This window comes from Pezoporus occidentalis, unplaced genomic scaffold (assembly GCF_034315485.1).
Source record: "Pezoporus occidentalis ecotype Australia unplaced genomic scaffold, CSIRO_AGI_Poc_V1 ctg33, whole genome shotgun sequence".
Taxonomy (NCBI): domain Eukaryota; kingdom Metazoa; phylum Chordata; class Aves; order Psittaciformes; family Psittacidae; genus Pezoporus; species Pezoporus occidentalis.
The window spans coordinates 4,103,217-4,128,287 of record NW_026915268.1 but is presented as its reverse complement, the minus strand read 5'-3'; the positions used below and the strand labels follow the sequence as shown (position 1 = coordinate 4,128,287).

Below are 25,071 nucleotides of genomic sequence, written 5' to 3'. Positions count from 1 at the left end.
TGTAGGATTGATGCAAAAAATACTATCTCTGTCTATAAGGCTTCTGTTTTTAATGGAAGAATTCAGTCAAGAATTCTCATTATGGACAATGTGTAGAATTATTGGTTTGAATTTTAGGGGTTGGTTGGTTTGTGTGTTTTTTTTTTTTTAAGTAGCCCTTAATCTCTTCTTTCTTTTTGTTGTCTGTGGCAAATTAAGATGCTGTGGAAAAGATGGAGATCTTGAACTGCAGCTGGTTTGTCCCTGCCACAAATCTTGTAGACATCTAGGCTGGGATTTTGTCAGTGTGAAGTGTGAGTGTAATCATCGTCACTGTAGGCTTCTAAGCACCAGATATATACCTGCAGTTCTGAAGCAGCTCATACTGTATTAAGTTCTTGGGTTGAGTGGGTTTTTTAGCTTTTCAATTCCAGTAAGTGAATGCACCAGCATGTTAAAATGACAGTAAAAGGAGCTTAATTCCATATCTGTTTGCATCTGAGATTTAGGGAACATATCAGAAAACAATTATGTATGTTAGAAATAGGAAATATTTCTTCAGATGAGTACTATTGCCTGTACTCATCTAAATATCTACAGTTGTGATAGGTGGAGGGTAGTGTTTGTATTAGGAAAAACCTCTTTATTTTCATGGTTAGAAGCATTTGGGGAAGTTGTTAGATTATAAAGTCAGTCCTGTTTCTTCTATGCATATTGAAAACATACCCTTTAACAAGGTGAAACTTCAAAATACATAACTGCCTTTATTTGATGATGTGGTCCACACTAGAAAAATTGCATTTGTTACCATGACAATTAGTTTTCATTTCATGCCTTAGAAGAATGTTACTTCACGTCTGCAGGAAAAAATATGATCTTGATTGAAAACGAATATTCATTTATGCTTGGACACTCACGTATTTCTTAGTAGTAGTTCTACCCTGCTAATAGGACCTCACCTGAGGTGGGAAAAGACTAGCTTAAGTGGCAGCCGTACCAGAAAGCTTTTGTGGAACTGCATGTGTGATGTGGAATTACTGGAAATTGTGCAGCCAGGAGCACTTTTCCGCCGTGCAGGCTGGGATGTGAATGATTACAAATGATTAATCTGTTCTCAACGCTTGAAGAGCTTTTGCACTGTTTGCTATATTACTTGCCAGGCACTTAGAAGCATCCTAGACAGCCGTCTATGCAGCGTTTCTGCAAATACAAATGTGACAGTCGAGGCATTCCTGTAAGTTCTGATTTCTTCACCTTCCTTGGGTTCCTTTTTGTACCGAGATAATCACCTTGAAACTGCTCTTAGTAACACCCGTCTGATTTTCAGAAAGCATTTCAGGGTCGAGGTTAGTGCAGGTGTCAGATGATTGACAAATGTACTTAAAAGTAATACTGTAATCTGTAATCTTTTTGTTATTGAATTTTACTAGAAATGGGAGAGAAGTGGAACCTTTTAAATACAAGAGAGTTGTATCCCAGTGCACATTAATGCAGGAGCCATAGTAAAAGTAAATTGCATAGGAGAAGCCTTTACTTCCCGCTGTGGATCTGTGATCTCATAGTCTTTTTAGAAAATGAATGCCTAGCCTAATGGCTATTTTTTCCTATTAGATTATTTTCATTTGATGGCAGTAGAGTGCGGAATTTATCACACCGTGCTGTTTACAATGCCTGATCTCTAGAAAAATACTGACAGTTTTTTTGGCATGAAAACTGTTACCCCAAAGGCTTGTATTTGTGAAATTCAGCAGCTTTTGGTAGACATGAGATGGGAGTCAGAATTAAAAAAAGGTTCCTCCAATAGTAGAAAATTGATTTCTCATGAAAGGTTCTTTGTATCCAGCGGAACTGACACTTGGAACTCATTTGTAGTGACCTGATGGAGAGTATCTGGTTTTATTAATTGTAAGTTTGCTGCATATTGCTTCTTCTGTTAAATAAGCATGGCTGAAACCAAGGAAGAAAGATGAGCTGCGTGTCTTGTGTCTCTCTGTTAGCACTAGGGTAGGTAGGAACATCTGCACAGAAAGAAGCTACAAAGAAACCCCAAACCCCAATCCCCAGGACATGTTCAACTGGGAGAACTGTAGTGGAGTCTAACAGAGCAAGTCTAGGAGACAGAAAACAGCAACTCAGGAGCACCAGAAGGTATTTGGGATACTCTTTTGAAATGAAATGACAGAAAGACTCGTTTCATTGGGAAACAAAAGGGGTTATTCTTGGTTGGCTGTGGCTCTAAAGGCACCAAAGTTAGTGTAGTGAGAGCTATCCTTCAGTATAAGATCAGTCTTGCAAGGAGAATTAGTTTATAAATACCTTTATTTTGAATTTGACTCAATTTTAAAACTAGGGTGTTTTATCTTGAATCTGTTTTAGTAAGATATAAGTTTAAACTGGAAATTTGTATATATTTTTTTGGTGTGCTCACTCCAAAGCAAAGCTGCAGACAAAAGGGCAGCTCCAGTCTGGTTAACACTGGATTTTCCCTGTTGTGGGAAAGATTCCAGTTAGTAATTTTGAATCTGGAGCATAAATTAGCACAGACTGAAAGAGAGTGCAGGAGGTAATGCTTGGTATGTGACCACACGAGGAAAGTGTGTTGGCACATACCAGAGGTGTTAGGAAATTGAGAGTTTAAAGACAGAAGGTGGGAACTGGCAAAGGGTGAGCACACTTGGGAAGCAGGGCAGTGGGATTAACAGTATCTTCTGAAAACCAGCATTTCCGAAGAACTGGGATCAGGAGGCTGAAGGTGCTTGAAAAAAAAACCCTAAACAAATCAAAGCAAGCCAACCAACCCAACAAACCATAACCTTGCAAATCTTCCAGTCATCTGGGTAGGATCACACAGAGGAGTCACTAAAGTTAGTGTTCTCTTCTCAAGGTCTGTGTAGCTTAAGTTTCTGTGGCAGGCTAGACTCCCTTGGGTTTAGCATAACCCCAGTTTGACCTTCATTTTGTGGCTCAATACTCTTTCAGCTGTATTACACTGATTGGGTCTTGAGTATATTTAGCCTCTTACAAGATTGCAGTCTTGAGGGAGAAAGAAACATAGAGTGAGGACTGGTACTAGAAACAAAAATGAAAAAAACTCCTTGTATGAAAGCAACGTACTCAGAGAAGGAGGCAAAATGCATCAGGATTGATGTCTTGCTTTTTTGAGCTTTTACTGAAAACATTAGTTTGCACAGTTTGAGCAGCTGATGGATGGTCCAGTGATGGAGATACTTTCTGCTAACCAAATTTTGGAGGTCTGATGCAGTGTCTGAATGCTGTTTCTTTTTCCTCTGCAGTGATCTAGAAAAAAATAACATCACAAGAATCACGAAGACAGACTTCACAGGACTGAAGAATCTCCGTGTCTTGTGAGTACAACACAAAGCTTGTCTTTCTTTACAAGACTCTTTTAGGGTGCTGGTCCTGAGAATGTCCATAGTTCTAGAGTTCAGATGCTAGTAACTTCTGCACATCATTCAGTTGTTTGTATTGTTTTAAATCAGTCAGCTGGAACAGTTTGTGTAGTGAAACAGTAAAGTTTAGTTCCATGCTGAAGTCTGAAAGTAGTTTCAGAGCTATTTGTGTTTCTCACTGGCTTTTAATCAATCTTGAGGTAAAAAGTTCAGTCCACTTGCCAATCACTGATCATAGGTCAATTACACTGAAGCACTAGCAAACAGGACTTTCAGACTTAGTCACTGTAAGGTCCAGTGCCGTTAATAGCACTTTTGCAGAAGATGAAGCAGAATTTGACTAAAAGACAGCTTATTTGTATACAAGCTGCCTTGCTGCTCTTTGTCTGATATGGAGTAATAAATACAAAAAGATTTAGGTAGTGCTGTCTTTTGATCTGGAAGAGCTTAGCTGTGCTTCTGAATGGGCCTTGAACATCAAAAAGGCAAACATCAGTCTATAGAATTTGTCATTCTGGATTTCCTGTTTTCTCTTCTGTGAACCTCAGATGGCACCGCTAATTTAGTGATGAAAATCAGGCCTACTTGAGACATATTTATCGTACTTATACATAGAAATTTTTTCTTAAGAAAATAATCTTGGGTTAGAAGAACCAGAAATAGATTTTGAAGATGTTTCAGTTCTTTCAGGACTTTTCCCCTTTAATTTTCTTGAACAAGTAATTTAGATCCACTTCACATCAACACAGAAGCAGACCTAGATATTGAAGCTTCTGCCAGAAATACTGTAGGGATCTTCTATTTGCTTTGTGAAAATTAAGTTCATTGCATTACTTTTATATGTAAAATCCAGTATCTAGCTTTAAACATTTGGGCATGTATGAGAGGGTGGAGGAAAAAAGGCAGATGAGAGATTTAGAATAGTTTTGAATGTAGTGTGCTGAATTAGTTGAGGCTGAGCCCTTAGGAACTTGGTGTTTCTGGAGCTCTCATTTAAAGTAACTCTTGGTTTCTGCCTTCACTGGGCTTGTGTTTGGTCACTGAGTGACTGAGTGCTGCTGTTGGGGTGCAAATGTGCAAGTTTCTCAGTGAGAAACATTGATGTGTTATCGAGGAGATTGTATATACATGTGTGTTCATAAGCAGTGGCTGAGATGTTTATATTGAAAACGTTTCTGAAACATCCAAGTTATTTATGTTTACAGTAACCAATGGATTAAGCTCAAATTTCTAATCTTATTTTAAAAGAAACAAGAATTGATACCTAGTTCTGTTTAGCAAGTTGCATGATAGTGACTACATTCTGTGTGTGTGGTGTCTAGCTCACCAGCTGTACGTCACTAAACCATTGCACTCTAATTCCAAGTTTTAGTGACAGAGACAGAAACCTAATCTTGAGTTGGTCCCAGCACTGGCAGAGGCAGGTTCGTTTAGCACTCTGTTGACCCCTTCTGAAACAAACAGCTATCAAAAATCAAGAAACACCCAAGTAATCTGTCCTGGTTTAAGCCCAGCCGGTAACTCAGCACCACACAGCTGCTCACTCACTCACCTTTCCCCCCAGTTTGGGATGGGGAGGAGAATAGAAAGAATATAAATCCCATGGGTTGAGACAAGAACAGTCCAATAACTAAAGTGTAATACAAAACTGCTACTACTAATAATAATGATAAGGGAAATAACATGGGGAGAGAATATAAAACTAAAAAGGGAAAGGTAAAAAACCAATAAACAGAAGTGACGCAAGCCTGATACAACCGCTCACCACCCGACGACTGATACCCAGCCTGACACAAGCAGCGATCTGCCCTCGTGGGTAACTCCCCCCAGGTTTTATACTGGGCATGACGTGCTGTGGTGTGGAATACACCTTTGGCTAGTTTGCATCAGGTGTCCTGGCTCTGCTTCCTCCTGGCTTCTTGTGCCCCTCCTCACTGGCAGAGCATGAGATGGAAAAGTCCTCCATCAGAGTAAGTGCTACTGAGCAACAACTAAAACTTTGGTGTGTTATCAGCATTGTTCTCAGACTTAAAACGCTCAGATGTAACACACTGCTTAACACAGTGCTACTTAACACACAGTAGCGCTGCACCAGCTACTGGGAAGGAGAAAAATAACCAGGACATGACCAGCTGCACCCAGGACATAATTTCACCAGCTCACTGAAGATTACTTTGTGTAATTCTGAAGATTGCCCTCTGCAGTCAATGTTTTACTTTGAGTATCTTCTAAAATAAGCCTTAAAACTGCACCTGTTGAACCATTACAGATACTTGGTGATAATTCAGTGAATGAATGAACTGAATTGAGATCAGTCTTTTCTCCTACTACCTTAACACTTTTGAGCATAGTTGTCATATACTAAGAAAACGTTTCAAATCTATTGGGAGACCTTTTGTTCCTGTGGTGTTTCTCTCCTCTCTAACAGTGGAGTTACTTAGATTTCCTTGGCTCCCATCCCAACTGTCAATACCAGTTTGCAAGTCTATTGAAATGCATGTACTATATTATCGTTAGTGTCAGTAGTTGTCTTGGTTTGGTTGAGTTTTTTATAGTGTCAGACATTGTCTAATGCTGTTGCAGTCATTTATGCTGAATGCCTGTAACAATAAGCAAAATAATGCTTGCCATCTTTACATGATGTTTCTTTTTGTTCTGTATGCAGTACAGGTTTATGTAACATGTTCATTCAGTCTTTGAGGAGTGAGGTGTTTGCTATACAAGTCATAAGAAATAAAACCAGAATGTACCCATTAAAAACAGATCTATCCCCATGTGCAATGGGGATATAGTTGAAAGCACAGAAACATAAAACCTGTCCCAGAGTTCCTAGGAAGGAAGTCTAGTTCTGTTTTCGGACAAAAAACAAATGATCTGGAAACTGGTAGAATAGTGCAACAGAAACCAGCTTCCAGTCTCAAACTGACAACATACATGCAAAATATTCCTTTGTGCATGTTTTCCTTTTAGCCCTTGTAACTTCATCTTGTTTCGCTTTCCTTGTGCAGTTTTTCTTACCCCTCCTTTTAAGAGCATACCTCTCTGCTTCACATGTTTGGGGTTTCTAAATTTCACTTTTTGATCTTCTTATGTGGTTTTAGCTGTGGAATACTCTCTTGCTGTCTCTCTTCTCAACTGCTATCCAGTTGAACCGCTCTGAGCATCTCATAGGGTTGGGAGTGGAGGAGTGGCTGTTGGGAACAGGCAAGAACGGTGCTTTTGCACGAGTTAGTCTTGGCTGAGCCCAGACTTACTATGTGTCAAGTTCTTCCTTTCTGTGTTACAGCTAAAGCCACATAAAATGTTCAGAGGGCCTAGAGAGCAAGTCTGTGTATGTGAATGCTCTTACAGAAGCAGCATATGGGTGTGTGAGAGGAAAATTTGGCTTAAATGGAGCTGTTGGTCTTTCTATTCCTTGGCTTCCACTATACCTCTAAAGAGCATTTCAGCTGTGTAAATGAACAGTCGTTTCCTGTACAGTGTGAATCAAAGAGAAGCGAGTCTCCATTGCTTGTAACTTCTCCTTGTCTTAGTCTCAGAGGTGAAAGAAGGCTGGGGCAGATGCAGTGGAAACCAGGGACTCTTTCCTTAGGGTTTTACACCATGTTGTACAGCAGGACTATACAGGGCTGTGACACATAGGTGCCGTGGCTGTATTTCTAGAGGGCTTGAACCCCTTTGGATTGCTTATGAGTGGTTTACTCTGGGTCAAGCCTGAAGTTTTTGCAGAACACAAAGCCTGGACAAAAATATATGTTGACATTGAGTAGGTTCCTGCTATGGACTGTAGGAGTCAGTTATCTCAATTGCATTACATAAACAAAGAGTAATATACTAAAGATGTAACAATCAGCTTCAAGACAAACGCCTTTCTGAGCATAATGGTTGTGGCTATAAAAGTTTAGGAACAAAAACAGTTCCCAAATCTGGCAGTCAGGAGGCAATGTTTGACTCACTTTCTTGTTACTGACCAAGAGAAACAGTGCCATGTTTTTAATCATCTCTGATTATAACTGTTACTTGTACTTCTGTGAAATGGCTTTGTAGCATATGTGAAGAGAAGCAGGGAAGCTTTTGTGTTCTGTTGTCTTAAAATTAACTTTTTTCTGGAATTGCAGACACTTGGAAGAAAATCAGATTAGCGTGATTGAACGTGGAGCGTTTCAGGATCTAAAACAACTTGAACGGCTGTAAGTATGTCTATTTCTATACCTGTGGGAAATCTGCAGGTTTTCTACCTCACTGTTAATGGTCATTTACAGTATTTCATGATGATAAAGTAAACTTCCTTCAAGAAAAGAGAGGGGTGCCTGTTTAAATTCAGATACGCTTTTAAACCCCGTTGAATTTATATTGCATGATACTTAATAGTTGAAGTAAAATATGTAATTGCTTGCCAAGAAAATGTAACTGTCAGTGACACCAGAATCTTAATAACATTATCAAAAGGTCATTATCTGGGCAACTGTTTAGATTGGTATGTAGGTGAAAGAAGATATGTTTATAACAATTTCATATTATATGTAGATTATATATTTGTATTCATCTATATATAAAATCTGTGCTAATGGAAATTGAAGTTGTCTCTTCTGAGAACAACAGTATTTCTAACACATAATTTTCTCCTTAGCTTCATTTGCTTTCAAGTTGCACAATGCCAGTGATACTAGTGAATGCCAGGGTATAATGCAAGACTTGGTGGAGATGACATTTTGGTTTTCCTTTGCTTTTGGCAGCAGTTTAATTTATTACAAAAAAAAAAAAAGGTGAAACTAAGAGGGGTCTTAATCCAGGAACTACTGGCCCTGCAAGCGGATAAACTTCAGTATCAGGAAGTACCACAGTAGTGCTATATCCAATTGCTGCTCTGAGCAGTCTGTACTGTTTAGCATTGTCATGAAGCTGTAAACTGACATACTTCTGAGAATTACTCTTTGTTAGAGGTAGGTGACTAGCATAAAATCTCATGCTGGTTTGGAGCGCTGTTTGTTAAATGGAGAAGCAGGTTTTTGTGCTTGGTAACTGTTACCTGCAAGGCATTTGTTGCAGGACTTGGTGTTTTCTAATTCTTATTTTCTAAAGCGTCTTTCAAAAGTTAAGTTCCCACTAGAGATTGAGAGGAGTGTGGTGTATTGAGCATATACTGTACTAAAACTGTTTCAGATGGGCTCAGAATTAGATTCTCATTTAAGTTGTTTAACTAGTGCATTGAACTTTTTACATGAATTTACGCAGGGTTTTGGTCTTGAATTTCAAAGCTCCATTTATGGCAATAAGGGAGGTGAGTTTTAAATTGTGATTATAACCCATTTTTACCTATATTCAGTTAGAAAGCATTTTCAGGAAAAGAGTTTCACCAGAGCTGATTTCTCTCATGTTTCCTGGGCAATAAAAAATGAACAGTTTAATTTTCCAAAATTAAGCATAGCCTGACACTGTAGAAAACAGTTTGTTCATGTTATATCTCATCTGTGCAAGTCAGTATACTGAATGCATCGTAGTTTGAAGCTCATTCCCTATATATATGTATGTGTGTGTCTATATATCTAAACAAACCTTTCTCTATTTGGACAGAGATAGATGTAGTTAAACTATGGAATGAGTTCAGAAAATATCTGGGAGGCTAGCTGTTAGAAACCAGAAATAATACTCAAATGTTATCTTAGTGTGTTGTTTTCTGAAGATCCTGCTCTTTTAGCAAGTGAAAATCATTATTTTGTGAAACCAGAAGTTAGGAAATGTGAAACCTTTGATAATGTCTCTTTAAGGATGTGAGGTTTCAAAGTCTCTCTTTTTCCTGTGTGGACTCTTAACTTGGCCTGTTGAACATACCGCATCTCTGCTTCTCTTTTAGGATTGCCTGTCATTAAAATATTTCCTAAATTAATGTAGTTATGAAAGGGAGGCCTGGAAACTTGCAACTTTTTTGTATTTTAGCTTAAATCATTTTTAGGACAAAACTATGAGTCAGTAGGCTTTGGAGAATGAACTGTGGAAAGTTTGGCATAACTTATAAAGGCTAAATTGCAACATTTTAGGTAATATTAAAGCTATTTTATTAAGTATTGTCAAACATTGCAAAATGTTAATGAAGAAAGTATGCTGTTTAAATTTTAAAAACCTGGCTTTTTTCCATTTAATTTCTTTCAAATAACAAATAAAAATTGCTTATACTGCTTCGATTTTGGAATAACATTCCTTTTTGATCTATTGAAGTAGATGCAAAAGTAATCATTAACTTTTGAAACACAGCAGCTGCATTGAGTCAGACTTGAAAAAACAAGAGTAATTTCTATTCCTGGCAAGATACCATATATAAAGGTCTTCCATTCAAAGTAACAGTGGATGTATATTGTCCTACACCCGCCCCATGGTGATCATTCAAAGGGCATACCCTTAGGCCAATATTATTTTAGTACAATATATTTTCACTTGTCTGGATAGTGAAGGAAATCCATCGTTATTAACAGAGTAAATGAACAGAATTCTGTCCTGTGTAATAGTAAATTTTCAGTCAGATGTCTGTAAAGCTCTTGGCCACTGCTGCCACAGGCACCAGGATGGTGCTTCTCCAGGTGTTTGGATTTGACTCTGACTTTTGGTTTTGTGGGAGATTAGTGCTCCCAATACCAGTTGGAGTCTCTAAAAGCATTGTTTAGATACAGAGCAGCATATTGCCAAAATTTTATATTAGCTTAATAAAGCTTGTCAATATCAGCTGAAGGAAGCGCATAGTGCAATTTATGGTAAAATGACAGATGGTACAAGGTTAAGAAATAATGTGGAATGTAGAAGCCACTTCTAACTTTAGCATGTTTGTACTCGGCTTTCCAAAGGCGCAGGAATTTTAGCCATTGCCTCTTAGTAAAATTCAGTGGTTTGAGTAATAGAAGTTATTTTGCAGAGTCCTAAGAATTCTTCAGAATGACCAGTCATACTTACCACATTGGAAAACCAGAGGTGTTTCTAGTGGGTTTATTCCAATAAGTTTCTATAGTTCTATTCCAAAATACAAAGATTTGTGGTGAGGTAGTTGACCAGAAGAAGTTAAGAGGCAACATTAATGGATATAATTGGTGCATACCACTTACTACCCTCTACTTGTTGCACTGGTGTTGAGCCTCAGACAAGCCAGCAGTGCTTTGATGCAGTGCAATACTGCGCTGCTTGCCGAGCCTATGGTTCAGTATGACTTGTGTGTGTCCATTGTCTCCTCTCAGGCTTGTTAGCTTCTCAGCTCCTCAGGCTTCTCTAGTGATCACCTTTCCTTTAGCTCTGAAGTGCTTCTTTCTCCAAAATGCTCCTGCTTGATGTTGAACGACAGACTGGGCCGGGCAGATGTGTGCATCTGTTCAGTAAGTGGTTAAGAAGCTATGGAAATGTTCTGCTAAACTTTACAGTGCCACTTGTAAATTGTCGTAGTCATGTCCTTCTTGCCAGTAGCAGGGGAGCAGTTTCAGAACCACACCATGTGCCTGTTGTGTGTGGAAGGCTTCAGAAGCTCCAGTTCTTTTTTAGCTAGTTTCCTTCTGCACTTTTTTTTTCCCCTAGTAGTTAACTGTGAAAGGTCTGACTTTGATCCTCTTCCCTGGTTTTGTTTTTGGTGGTTTGAAGTAGCGTACATATGCCTGTACAAACACAGTGCTATACTGGTACAAAGTGTTACACCCACATTGATTTTGGATTTTAGCATTTCAGCTGTATGCTTTGCTATTAACACTCTGTATGGTTTAAAGATAAAATGATTCTGATATTCCATGTACAGAGGGGATCAAGAAGAAAGAGGCATACTGGTGGGCCTAAAAGATGATCTGAGATTTTTTCCAGAGCCAGATGTATGGCACACATTTATGTGAAAAATGAGGCAGGATATAAGACACCAACAGATCCTGACTTTTCCACAGCCAACTGCCAGAAATTGTCACGTAGCTGCATTATCTTCAAAAGGCTGGACTTTGGCTGATGGCTGGTTCTTTCTACTCAAATTAGTGTCTGTAGCTAGCATAAAAGATCTCAACATCTGAAAATACTAAAAATATGTTTTGTTGTTTAGAGGAGGGGGGGAATGTGTAAGCATGGCCAAATCAAATCTTTTCTACGTTGGAAAAAATGATTAGCTTTAACCAAATGAAAAACTAAAATCCAGATTTTAATCCTTGCCTATGCATGTATGGGCTTGATTTTGTGCTAAGACAGAGTTCAAAATGGAAGTTGCGTTTGACCTTTAACTGCAGAGATGCTATTGTGCATTGGGCCTTTGTAACTGGTTTCCCAAATGCTTGATTAAGGTATTAAAGTGTATTTATTTGGCATAGTGTGCTGTAAGATTGCTCTTAGTGACCAGAGATTCTAAGGAGAAGAATAAATTGCTTTGTGATGCTTCACAATCTGGATTTCATAAATTGAGATTGAAGAGGCTTTAAATAAATCATGTAATACAAAAAGCATCTTCCGTAATTAACATGCTGAGTGGAAAGATTGCTAAGTGCTTCAGAGGAGGGGCAAAACAATGAAAGCATTGGACAGTTCTTTGCTGTTGTAAACAAAGGCTTATTGCGAGTCTTTGGCAGCCTGGACAGATCTATAGTGTTTATACAGGCTTTGCAGTGTGTGCAGTGTAGATGCATTTCTGGAACTGTGTCCACAACCCGTATTTATGAAGCTGTATGCATTTGCAAATATCTAAGACAGTTTGAATGTAACCTTTCAGAAAAAAAGCTTTATTCTTTTATGTCTGCATTTCCCTATGACATTATGGATAGCGTATCTAATTGGAGATCAGTGATCATAAAATGCTTATCTGGAAACGCTGGAGAACAAAGACACACTAAAATGGATTTAGAGCTGTGATCTGATATTTAATCAGTTTTATTACTTGCACACTTTTCTCTACCTTCTCAAGCTACCACATGTAAGTTGGTGTAGTACCAGGTTTCCTACCAAACTCCCCAGGATCAGGTGGTGCTTCAGGAGTGAGGATTGATAGCCTTGTGCCTGTGTTCTGCTACCCAGGCAGCTCCTGACACTGGACCTTCCCCTCTGAGGAGGATATGAATGGCATGAATTGGGGCTGCTTGGAGGCATGTTGAAGGTGCAGTGTCTTTGCATTTTGGAAGGATGGGTTTCTTTGCTGTCAAAGACGATAGCATTCCCCATTGATTCCTGAGGAACCAAGTATAGCATATGTCAGAATTTGAGTTACTGCTTCAGACTGGGCAGAATTGCTTCTCGAACAATCTCCATCAATAGGATAAAACAAACTTGTGCTGCCTAATCCCAGATCACAGTCTGTGTGTCACTGATGTAATCTGTTGTAAATGGGCACAAACAGTTTCTATCAGAGACCTGTTGTAAATTTAGCCACTCTTTGTGGGAGCTGGCAAAGAGTTTAAACCCTGAAATTCGGTTTGCACCACTTTCAGGTGTGTTCTTGTCCTCCTGGTTTGAAGGATAGACTAATACTTGATTCTTGCACTGCCTGAGTCTGAGCTAGCAATACGAAGCTCCTTGCTGCGTTGGCTTATGGCTGCAGCTTCAAGTATTATTTATTGATGTTGCTTAATATTTAATTAATATTGTTAATAATGGTTGTTGCATATCTTGTGAGATATTATTCCAGTTAAAACAATAAAAAGGAATCCTATAACCAATGTGTGAAAAGGCAGTCTCTTTTATCTTGCTTTTTCAAGACAAGTTTAGCACTGCCTTTCAAAGGAGTGTCTGTGTGACTGCTTACATTAGGATGAGTCTAACATGATGAATGAGAACATTTTGGGTGTGAGTATCCAAAGGGATGCTGTTGATTTTGCTCCTGGGGGCCAATGGGACAATCATGGAGCACACTGTATTGCACAGTATTCCTAATATTATGTGAGTCACTTCCATTCCTTTTTACTTTACAGTTTGGGGTTTGGCCAAGGCTTCCCTTTCAGACAATCCCTCTGAAAAATACATGGGAAAATCAGGACTTTATTTGGAGTGTTTGGTTTAACTTGCATGGGTACAGCATTACTGCTTTCTTAAGAGCGGTGTTGTTTTGAGGTGTGGGTCTTACCTTTCAAGTGGCCATAGTGTAGTTCTTAGCACTTAAGTGAGGACCACAATATAAGTAAGTAATCTGTATAATTTTCTCATCCTGGTAGCAGTAAAGTAGCAGCAACACCCTCATACACAGTTCATGAGTTCCTTCGTCAATTTGCTGCACAAAACTTGTTCCACACTTTGACCCTGCTGCTGATTCCCAACCAGAAGCCTAGAGGAAGGTTAAATCTTCTCTAATTTTTACTCTGGAGCAGTGTGCATTTACTGTTTCTGTGGAGTACAGGAAATCGTTCTCCCTATCTTCGCCTTTTGTCTTATTCTCAGAGAGCAGCTATCCCAAAGTGACATCATGAGAGCTGTGTGAGTTCTAGTTCATCCTCTGTGGCAGAAGCCACACAAAAGCTCTTGACTTCTAATGTCCATGTGAAGATAAAAAGTTGAGTCCTGAAATGTTCATGTGTGAAGGCTCTGTAAATACATCACAGTGATACGTCACATCTTCCTGTAACGTCATGCAGTTCTTTGGGCATCTGCATGAGAGGCACCTTCCTGGTTTTCTTTTGTGAGCCTGGATTACTACAGGTTTTACTGGTCTGTGTCATTACTTCTGCTTTCTCATTATTCTGCCATTCTTATTGCTGATCCAAGTGCTGTGATCTCCTACTCTGTGCTGTCTTCTCATGTACTGTAAAACCAGAGTGACTTTCTGGTCCCCAAACAGTCCATGTCTTGCCGCAGAGCTGTTCTGCTGTCTCTTGTGTATAGCTAAATCAGAGCTAGTCTACATCAATGCTTTTCCTTTCTTCCAAGAGGAAAGAGTTGCCTTTAGTTGCTTTGTGGGCTTGTAACTGGATAACACCTTCACTTTAAGTCTGAGATGTTTATGACTCATTACTGGAGCCGATGGTCTCTGAATTCTCCATGGAATCTTTCTAAATACTGGTAGGTAGATTCACCTAACCTTCAAACCACAAGTATCATTTCCAGCCAGACAAAGTATTTTGGAACTGGCTTGACTCGTTTGACTGGCTAAACTATGAGCCAAGACCTCCAGCCTTGTCCCTTCTTTCTTAAAGAGCCAATTTGTATGAATTTGCCTCTTGTGCTGTTGGAGTTATATATAAAATAACCAGCATGATCAAGATTTACTCTGTTAGTAGAGGGGCTGAGACCCAAGCCACTCCGTCTCTTGTCAGCCTTCTATATCCTTCCAGAAAACTGCTCCATGGGCAGTTTTAATCCAAATGCCCAGTCTTCGGAATTGTAGAAGGTACCTTATGAGATTGAGTGACTGTGACATAATACAGTAGATGCAATTCAGGGTTGAAGAACAGGGAAATGGAGAGGGGAGGAGGGGTAGGGAAATCCTAAAATGTTGGAGCTCTTACAGGACTAAAATAGAAGCTCACAGATGGTCAGCAGAAGGTTGGCTGTGTTCATGAAAGAGAGATCCATTGAAGGATGCTGAACATGAAAAACTTGATCCAGCTAAGACTATGTGAGAGAGGCTGCAAGCTAACAAAGCTGTGCTTATGTGTCCTGTGCTTATGGTTCTGTATGCACCTGCATATTGGCGCTGCTGGAAACAGGATGCTGCTCTAGGTGGGCTAGAAATCAGTTCCAATACTGGATGTTTTCTGATGTTTCATCTGTTGCAAGAAACTAAGCTGCTTATCATCTTTTCCAAATCTTATTCTCCTTGTACTGAACTATCTGCCTACAATTCAGGTACTAGGGATATCCTGTGCTTTTCGTGGAGAGGCCTGAGACTTCAGAAAGCTCTGCTGCTTTTTCATGGCTAGAGCAGAGGTGTTTCATGGACTTCAGCTGACCTTTGCCCTGCTAGGAAGCTCATGCTGGATATCTGACTGGAAAGGAGAGCCGTCAGGTCAGCAGTAACAAATCCTTGTTTCCTGTAAGACTTACTTAAAAATAATCCTAGGCAAAATCATTAGCTTCCCTGAGAAATGTGAACAGTAATGCAAAGATAAATAGCTACAAGATTTATTCAGGAGATATGATGGCAACTGCTATACAAGATAGAAACGGTGGATTGCTTAGTGATACAGTCAATATCTCAGTTTACATTGAGAATCACACAGAACAAAACTAATAGCAAGTACATGGTAGTTCTTGGTGTGTATGAGTGTGTGTGTGTGTCTCCAAATAAAATAGTAAGAGATATTGATGGTTTGAGTGTGAATAGTACACTTGAGTAAATCAGTGGGGAGGAGTGCAAATGTTGTGTCTTATCGAGACGCATCTTGGCTCAGTCTGTCAGCTCACCTTTATTAATTCTTGGAAGGAAAGAAGGAAGCTCATTAATTTTATACTGCTCTTGATTCGATTCAACTTTATGTGCTGCTCTTGGCTCAAACAGCAAAAAGCAGTGCTCCCAAGGCATGGCTCACGTACTTCACTGCTCTCTCACTACTGCGCACTGGCTACTCTGGAAATTTCACCCAAATGTATTTTTCTTCTACTACTTAACTGCCAGGACTTCAGAGGAAAGTCGGTCATTTGTGTAAAGGACATAGCAGATATGGTGAGGAAAGGTTTTATATCTCTGCTGTTCCCCCAGTTCAAATACACAGTCAATATAAAATTGTGGTGGGGGAAGGGACATTTACAACTCTTAGTCCAAAAAGTTGTTCTGGTTGGAAAGGAATGTTGTAAGATCTCCAGTACATACATTTCCATATAGAGTCAAGATTCTCACAACAGCTAAGGTCTGAAGAAAATACTCCAGTATGGCCTGTTTCATGCAGATGTGCAGTTCAGATAGTGAATAATGTGTTCTATTATTGATATTAATTTATCAGGAAAATGTTACTTTGTTTTAGCTGAAGTAGAATGATACTTTCCGGTAATGGTAAATCACCTTCATATGTAGAGAGTAGTAAAATGCACGTCTCGAAATGTACTTAAAGCTTTAAGATAACATTAAATTCTTTTTGAAGTCCAAAATGCATCAATTTCCTTTTGAATTTTGTTCATTTCATATGTAGCGCAACTTCCAGTTTTAGCCTTTCCTACAGTATCTTTTGCTGTGAACTGTTAGTCCAACAGTGTGTGGTGGTCATTGCCGTGGTCCTGGTCCATTACAGCACCTAAGCAACTAGCTGTTGGCTACTTCAGATGTTAGTGCCACTTCTTGCAGCTCTGAAAAGATGTCCTGCCCCAGTGCAAGACAGGACAATGCATGTTCAAAATGACTGTGGCCACAGCTTTGGTCAGTAGATATTCATAAGGACTCACTGATTGAACTTCAGATGATGTACCACAAGGCTGAGCTATCACTATAGCTTTGAAACAAAAGCATTGCACTATTTTCCAGAAAGGCAAAATATAGAAACATGGCTCTTCTAGAGGAGCAAGAAAAAGCTTCCACACAAAAAAAAATACTGGGTCCTTTTTGGAGGCAAACTTTGGACATTGTGTGGGCACTGTGTGCTTGGAAGCAGCAGTGCTTAGGCGTGTAATGTGGTCTGATGATAGCTTGGCCTCGGGTGAGAGCCATCTGCAATTTGGATCTCGATTTTGGCTATTTTCCTGATTTCAGAGCATATAACTTGAGCTTTTATTGAAATTAGTTAAGCATTATTTCAGGCATCGAAACATGTAATTGTCTTTGTACACAGCTGAGCCGTTGTTTGATGCTCATACAGGTTATGTGCTTGGAAATGGTTTCTATGTCTTAGGATAGTTTGAGAAAACAGTAAAAACTGCCTGTCCCTTTCTGTTACCCTATTAACATGGCAAACTGTCGGTTTGCCACCAAATTCTTTGATTGCTGTGCTTGTAGTTTCAGGACTGAGAAAGTAGTTTAGTTGTGGATTAATTCAGGAAATTATTCATGGTCAACTTGGCAAAACCTGTTCCGTATCTATCAGCAGCAGGTTTGACAATGTCTGTGTCCTTGCTAATTGGAGAGACACTTTATATGCAGCTGTAGTTGATGTGAGTGGCACAAACATACTTACAGAGTAGAAATTTCATTCTTTGCCTTCTACTGCTGCTAAATGCCTTACATGAGCTACATCTTGTGCACGCAATCTGGTGAGAAAATGGAAAGAACAGGTAAAAGAAGCAAGGGTATGCCTTGATCAGATGGTGGTCTGAGTGCCCTGAACTACCTGCTGCTTTGTTTCTGCTGGACTACCTTAATTTAGCCTGTTGCAGTGATAAACTAGTTCAAGGATGAATCCCTCCTGCTCTCTGTTGTCCTTAAATCAAGTGAACAAGAGCGATATTTCTTCATGTGTTTATTTTTATGGGACTGTTGTTGGAATATATTCTTAAATGATGTAGCAGCTGTCACTTTCTTACCATTTGGGGACTATTTGGTGAATAAAGTAGTTGTGAGAAACTACTTACACTGCTTCTTTGGAGATGTGTAGATGTGTAGTGGTTCTATCTTCTAATTGGTTATATGCATTTGGGAAAATGGCACTTCCAGATAACTGCGTTTATGTACTGTGGACTCCTGGAGTGCACTAATATCCTCAGATTTCATAGTTACTATGTCTGTCTGTAGCACATAATTATATAGTTACATATTACTCAGCCACTGCTGGTCGGCCCCAGTTTTCTTGTTATTGCTGATGCAAGAGTGAAGCTTTTATTTCTTTTGTACACATTAAAAAAAATAAATTGGCCCCTCTTTTGTGAAGGAAGCCATTAGCAGCTCTGTCAATAGCTCTGCACAGGAGGAATCCAAACACAGGAAAAGTGCAAGGCAGGCAAAGGGCAGCTAGCAAGAAAGCAGGATGCATGCTTCAGTGAATTGGTTTTGGTTTGCATTAGTACATCGGACCAGGGCTACAAAACAAAAAGGTTTGTTTTAACAACATGAAAATAAACGAGCTTGATTTCATCAAAAACATTTTCATAGTAGGTCATTGACCCATAAGAACTCATGGAAAAACAAATTTGGGTCTCATTTATGTAGACAAGAGGTTCTGTAACCACAGGATTCTTCAGCTTCTGAAAGCGATGATTACAAAGCAGATGGAATAATGACACTTCCACTACAATGTAACCATAACTCAGTTGGAAGAGCTGATCAGCACTGAATATTCCTTCAGAGTTCTAAACATTATTCTTTTCTGTGGCTTGCTTGTTTGATTTTAGCAGCTTTTTATACTTGGTGAAGATTTATGGGAGTTATTTGCTTAAGCAAAACACTTAAAGGATTTAGCAGACATTTCTCCAGGATCTGTAGGAAATAATTCAAGGTCTGTGTAACTGTTGGGTAAGAGCTGCTGCATCACTGGTCTGAAATAATTTGGTTGAACTTTGTTTAGCTTAAATAACCTTATCAAAAGGGTTTTGTTTCTCTGAGCTTCCTCATATTAGGAGGATTATACTTCTTGCCATCTTAGAAACACCATGTTATTGGCTGAATTTCATGGTGTCAAGCACAGCAATCCTTAAATCATCCTGTTCCTTTGTGAAATGATTATGAATTTGGAGTGCTTTCCTTAACGTATTTTTATTCTTGGGGAATGTATGAACATCCAGGTCTTGAAGGCTTTCTGTCAGACCAGTACAGTATTGATCTTGTTTTCCTCTGGCACAACTCCATTTTAACTGTGTCCATTGAACACACCAGAAGCTGCAGCCTTTCATATAGAACAGAACAAACTAATTCATGTTGGTTTATAGTTCACCGTATGTTAGAATTGTGTTCTCAGTTCCTTGGAGGTGATCTTTTCTCTAGATCTTTGTCTTGAGGTGTTATGGTGAGGATCACAGGAAGACAGGAGGATTCTAGGGTTCACGCCGATGTTATGTATATTAGATGTACATTGTACTTTTTCTTGTGGATAATTCTGAGTGGGACAGGTGTAATGCACAAGAGAAATGGAAACTGCTAGGTTTGAAGCACTTGATAACTTGCTGGGAAAGTGGAATTGCATCAAAAGCCATTATCAGCAAAACTGAGTGTGCTCAATTTTTAGATAAGAGCTTCATTAATGACAGTGGATTTTTTGTGGCTGGTTACCCCTTGTGGCTCCCTAATGAGCAAGTGTCCTTTGAATGAGTTGCGATAGGTAATTCCCACTGGCTTGTGATGAAGCAGTCACAAGAGCTGTGTTTCATTCTCAGGCTTAAGTCAAGCGTATGGGCTTCTCTTAGCTCCACTTCATTATTCCCTTATATTCATTCTGCTGGCTTTGGAGGATGGTCCCTCTGTGAAACATCGAGTTTGATTTGGGGCAGGAGATGATTCTGCTAGTCTTCCTTTTCAACAGCGCTGCTTGGCACATGGCCCCGGGGAGGCAGGAGTGACGTGCCACAGGAGCATTCTTTACTATATATGGAGACTGCGGTGAGCCGGGCTGGTATCAAGTCATTACAGCAGATCAGACGGGGACAGTCTGCTATTGCTTCTGGTAACGTTGCAGTAACAGTCCTACTTGTGAGTTTTCTGCCTGATTATTCACAGCTATTTCTGACTTCTGGAAACGGTTAGATTAATATCAACTTTTAAGACTTATCAGCTGGGTAGCATAGCTTGGAGATAGGCACACTAAAACTCACTCTTCTTTCCTCACACGGTTTCAGCCCTGACCTGGAGAGTTTACTGTCTGGTGTCAGCAAATGGTCTAACCATGGTTTACTCTTACTGCCTTGACAAAAATTGATGAGGTACTAAAAATGGTGGACACTGAGGGATGCTGCAATAGCTTCTTTATATTCCTTCAATAAATTCCTGTTGTATTCATGTAGTCTGTTGAGGAATAATGAGAAAGTAACTATGTTTTTTTCTGTGTTAGGGTTTTGGAGATATAAAAAATGAAAGATTCTGTGTAAATCCATTTTTTTTTATTATTTGAAACAATAGAACTTACTAAAAGCACTCCAAAAACTGAGAAACAGCTTCAGAGAGTATCTCTGAAGGTTTACTGATCAACTTTTGTGGATTTATTTAAATGATAGTTAAGAGAAATCGTAAATTCTTTCATGAAAGGCTGATAAAGGCAGCTATAGCTTCCCATCCTGCATGAATATAACTGGTTTTATAAATATGCCACTGAGTTAAGAGATTGCCCATGCACTTTTGCCTGCTGCTTCTGGATTTACAGGATTTTCTTGCTGTTGATGTTGTTAATAAACACTCTCTGGTTCTTAAGATTCTCTATTCCCTTCTTCACTGAAGGTGGTACTAACATTTCTGTCCATTTCTGTATGACTCAGGGTGTTGACCTCAATATTTAATGCATATACACCTTTTTTATTTCTTCATGTTGGCTTTGGTTGAAGTTTAAACCTGTTCCTCATACTTAGTTTATGTTACTAATTTGTTCCTAGCCAGGGGACATCTCTGATGTACTGGCTCTGTGTTCCATCTTAATGTCGCATTTTATGTTAAGAGATCCTAAAGAAACCAAACCAAAGGAAGGATTGTCATATTGAAACTGAAGTGTTGTAGAGCTACCAGTTTGTATGCTGCTGTTTCGTGCAAAGACGTGTAAGCTTGCTTCTGGTAGAGGGGAGCTAATCTATTTCAGCCTAATGAAAAGTCACTAATAAGGGTTATTACTTCTGACAGCTTTGAGAATGAGAACCAGGACCACCCAGTCTGCTGGGTTTGTAATAGGGGTCTCCGAGTTGTAACTCTTGTAAACAGTTTTCCTTCAGAAAACACTCCCTTAGTGCCATAGAGCGGGATCTCTGGCAGTTTTGGGGAAAGCTTCTGTACTAACACGTCACGTAAATAAAGAAGTTCATTTATTCCCTACCATAATCCTGTAATACGGTTGTGCTGGGCTTCCTTGTAGCAGCCTCACTGAAATTCCATCATGTATCGTCCGGTTTTATTTCCTGGTGTAGTAATATAAAGAGGTGCTGACAGAAAGGAATGAACAAGGTTGACTTTTTTAAATGGGTGCTGTATCTTGGCTGTTTCCCCTTATGAAAAGGAAGTGATACAAAGCAAAGGAAGAAGTTACATTAATGACCACAACATATTTCTTGATGCTAATAGGATTCTCTGGTGAAACCATTGACTGAAATGGACAGGGCTCCTGCTTTACTGCTTCCCAAGTCAGTGCTGTTTAAAGGAGAAAACTTAGCAACTCTGTAGAGTTCAGTAACTCCTGACTTTCTGTCTTGAGTCTCCTGTTATGCATTAATTCATTTTTATTGCTTCTTGGTTATGCCCAAGCTTGTGATGGAACCACTTCTCCCTTAAAGTAACTTCAACTGCATCATGTTCCCTGAGGCTGTTCTCCAAGGACAATGCCACAGAGCTCTTAATAACAAAGGCGAACAAGCTAGCTTGTTTATTGCCCCAAATAAGACCCAGATGTTTGGAGTGTGAAATAAAACAAATGACCAAATTGGGGAGTGAACCCAAGATTACTCAGATAATTTCTGGATATTAAAGCCTGGAGTACCAGGGCTGCTCCCTTATAGCCACCCATTTTAAAATAATTCAAAAGCACTGTCATTTTGATTTTCTGTTGGAGAATGAGCTGTAGAACGGGTAGCAATGCAAATATGGATGTTAAATCAAACTTGAAAGTTGTTGAACTTGTGTGGAAAGGAACAGAGTACTACTTAGTTCATGACAAATATGAAGTACTGTGGTTTGGTAGTAAAGCTGTTGCTGCTCAGTAGAAAAGCAGACGCAGAATTTGGAGGCCAGTGAGTATCACACACATTCATGGGGTTAAATCTAGATAATTGTTATAATCAAAGAGCCAATAATAAAACTGACATTTTCTGTCATAGCCAGTGTATCAACTTAAATTGTTGGGTGAAATGTCAAAGAAAAAGAAAAGTCATTTTACCATAACACAAACTGTGTCCTATGGTTGAAAGGGTAAAAGCCTGGGAAGATGCTGGCTGACTTCTTGCTGTTACACTTGTGCTTCCGTATGCATCTTGTTATTTTCAATCTATAGTGATCAGGCCTTTCATATAGATTAGATTTATCTCATGTTTGTTTTTGTGAGTGGAACTCCGTAAGACAACAGTATGCAAATGGGACGAGACCCTTCCAGTAGTGTAAACATGAGGGATGCAGCTGAAGTCAGTACCCCAAAGAAAGTGTCCCCCCTCCCAGGGAAACAGGCTCTCTGGCTTGAAAGCAACTTCAGCATTTTCCTATAAAAAATAAGTTTTTTTTTCTCCTCCAGAAGCTAAGAAAAGGAATAAACCAAAAATTAAATAAAGGTAAAAATAACACTTGTAAAGTGTAGGTCTTCTCCTCCATTTATTTCTTGGAAAGGTCCTGACAAACATCTTCAGTCTACCTCTAGGCTGATAGCATTATGTTTCGAAGATCCAGGGGTTGTTTCGTACTTGGTTTTTTAATGGTCAGGGGAATCTCAATAGTTAAGTTTCTCTCCTATCCCAGCTTCAGACAGAGGAAGAAATATTATTAGCCTGGTTGGAGCCAGGAAGGTAGGAATTTCACAGTTAATAACTTCTTCATTGTTTTTCTAAGGGCCCTTGATAGTCTGTGATTGACATTGAGGTTGTTTCCCTCTATCCCTTTTCCTTCAGGACATAGAATCCCCAAATGGGCAGTAGGATGAGGGAGAAAGGGGAAACTGGCACTCGTTATGTATGTATATGAGCAAATATTTGCGGGAGGTGAGAGAGAGCGCTTGTCCTGTGTTGAAGCAGTGTGTTTGGTGCTGTATGTGGCTGTTCTAAGGAAAACAATAATAGACTGGAGGACAATGTTGCTTGTATATGTGTGACTTTGAAAGGTCACAAATTCTGTAAATCTGTGTTTTAGGCCATTAGAATCAAAAAGCAAGGAAATGCAGTGTGTAACATGATGCAGCTGTGTGGTATAGGTATTTATGTATTTAATAAGAAATTAAAGTCAGCGTCAAATATAGGAGAAGAGCAGCTTGCTTGGGGGTATGTGAGGGTGTCAGAGTTGGGACATGAGGGCTTTGGCTGAAATAAAATGAGAAGAAAGTAATCTTCATAGAGATGTATACATAGATATACAGATATGCATAGATATGCCTATAGACACATCTACCTGTTTTTGGTTGTCACTGTAATGAGGAATCTTTTTCTTTGCTCCTTGGTGTTCAATGACCACTGATGGTCATTTTAAGCCTTCTTTAGGGAGCATGCTAAATTTTTGCAGCAGGCAAGCTTCATAATCTAAAGAGGCTTTGCAGAAATGCTTTGAATAGAGGCTTAAAATCTCAATTTCTATTGTTTAGTATGAATTAAATTTTTTAGTACTGAGTTTAAATTCTTTTCTGATGAACTCAACAGAAGAAAAGAAACCCAGGTGCCAAAAGCCAGAAGATAATGGCCATGTGAGCTCAGACCCAAAATATGAGTAGGCCAGTACTATGTCTCCAGTTGAAACTCATTAAAGAAAAACAAATGAAGAAAAGACAAATATATAAATTATATTGTGGCAGAGATCACTTGAATCCTTAACTGGGCCTTTTTAATTAATATTACTTAATGTTCTTAATTGTTTGTCTTCTTTACCCACACAAACTAGTAACCGATGATAAGCAATCAGTTGGTGCACAATTGAACAGTATGTTGTGTGGGAAAATTAATTCCATTTGTTTTTTGAAGCTACCACCACCACCATTTGATACTTCCAAGCTTTCTCATTTGATAGTTCCAAGCTTTCTATTGTATTGCAAAAGATGAGAACAACTGTTTCTTATCACCTTCCCTTGCTGCATAATCATACAGACCTTTAGCATATTCGCCCTCAGCTGTTTTCCCAGTGGGAAGTCTACTAAGCTTTTCCAACATGAGGTTGCTCTGTAACTCTGATCATTGTTCTCATCCTTCTCTGAACATTATGATTAAGATCCTTTTGAGGTGTAGCCTAGTATTTCTTCTTTTTTAATGTCTATTTATCTTTATATTCTCCTTGGAAATAATGTCATGCAATAACCGTATCAGTCAACAAATTAGTCTTTATTAGTCAACAAGTTACCTGGGCTATATATCTTGCAAAATAACGCTGACATGTTTTGCTGTCTGCAGCATTGAAGGAAGGAGTTACTCTCATTAAAAACTCATGGGTACATCTTGTAAGTCTGAAGTTCTGTTACATAAAGCTATCATTCATAACTATTATGGTGGGTAGAGATATTTTGCATATATATGTCTAGTGTTATGAATATTTATATATAATAATGTTCAACATTCAATGGAAGTGCTCCTACTCTATATTCCTGTGTAAGGTGATTAGAAGAGTTGAACCTCTTATATGCTTGGTTCTATATGAGAGATTGTAGGAGGTTGAAGCCATATTCTATCCCAGCATTATTAAACTAGATATGTTGATACCCTAGGCTGAAATTTTCAATTTACTAAGCAATCTTAGTTACTAGAAGTGTGTCAATGATATATAATAATTTCAGAAGAAACAGTGGTTCACTGCTGTAGTGAATCCCTGCATACAGAAATACAGGTTTTTAGCCTTTACCATTTCCAGCTTCCTAAACATCTTCCAACAGAAGCATAGGTGAATATACATTTGAGCCTAGCGAGAGGACACTGTGCTAGTGTGGTGGTCTTACATGGAAGCCTTGGAGGTGACATATGGACTCCTGGAACACCATTGCTTATGTCTTCAGAACTCTTCTGGTGCTTGGTCAGGTTTTATGGGTCACAGGGACTTGAG

The 25,071-nt window shown here is 39.1% G+C and overlaps 1 protein-coding gene across 4 annotated transcripts in view; it reads left to right on the top strand.

The window, feature by feature from the left end:
• The window catches only part of SLIT3 (slit guidance ligand 3), a 519,568-nt gene that overhangs the window by 24,255 nt on the left and 470,242 nt on the right, over positions 1-25,071 (top strand). For all 4 annotated transcript variants that reach the window (XM_062629206.1, XM_062629204.1, XM_062629205.1 and 1 more), the window contains 2 exons: positions 3,273-3,344; positions 7,508-7,579. In XM_062629206.1, coding sequence (XP_062485190.1) covers positions 3,273-3,344; positions 7,508-7,579 — 144 coding nt within the window. The remainder of the gene's footprint in view (positions 1-3,272; positions 3,345-7,507; positions 7,580-25,071) is intronic.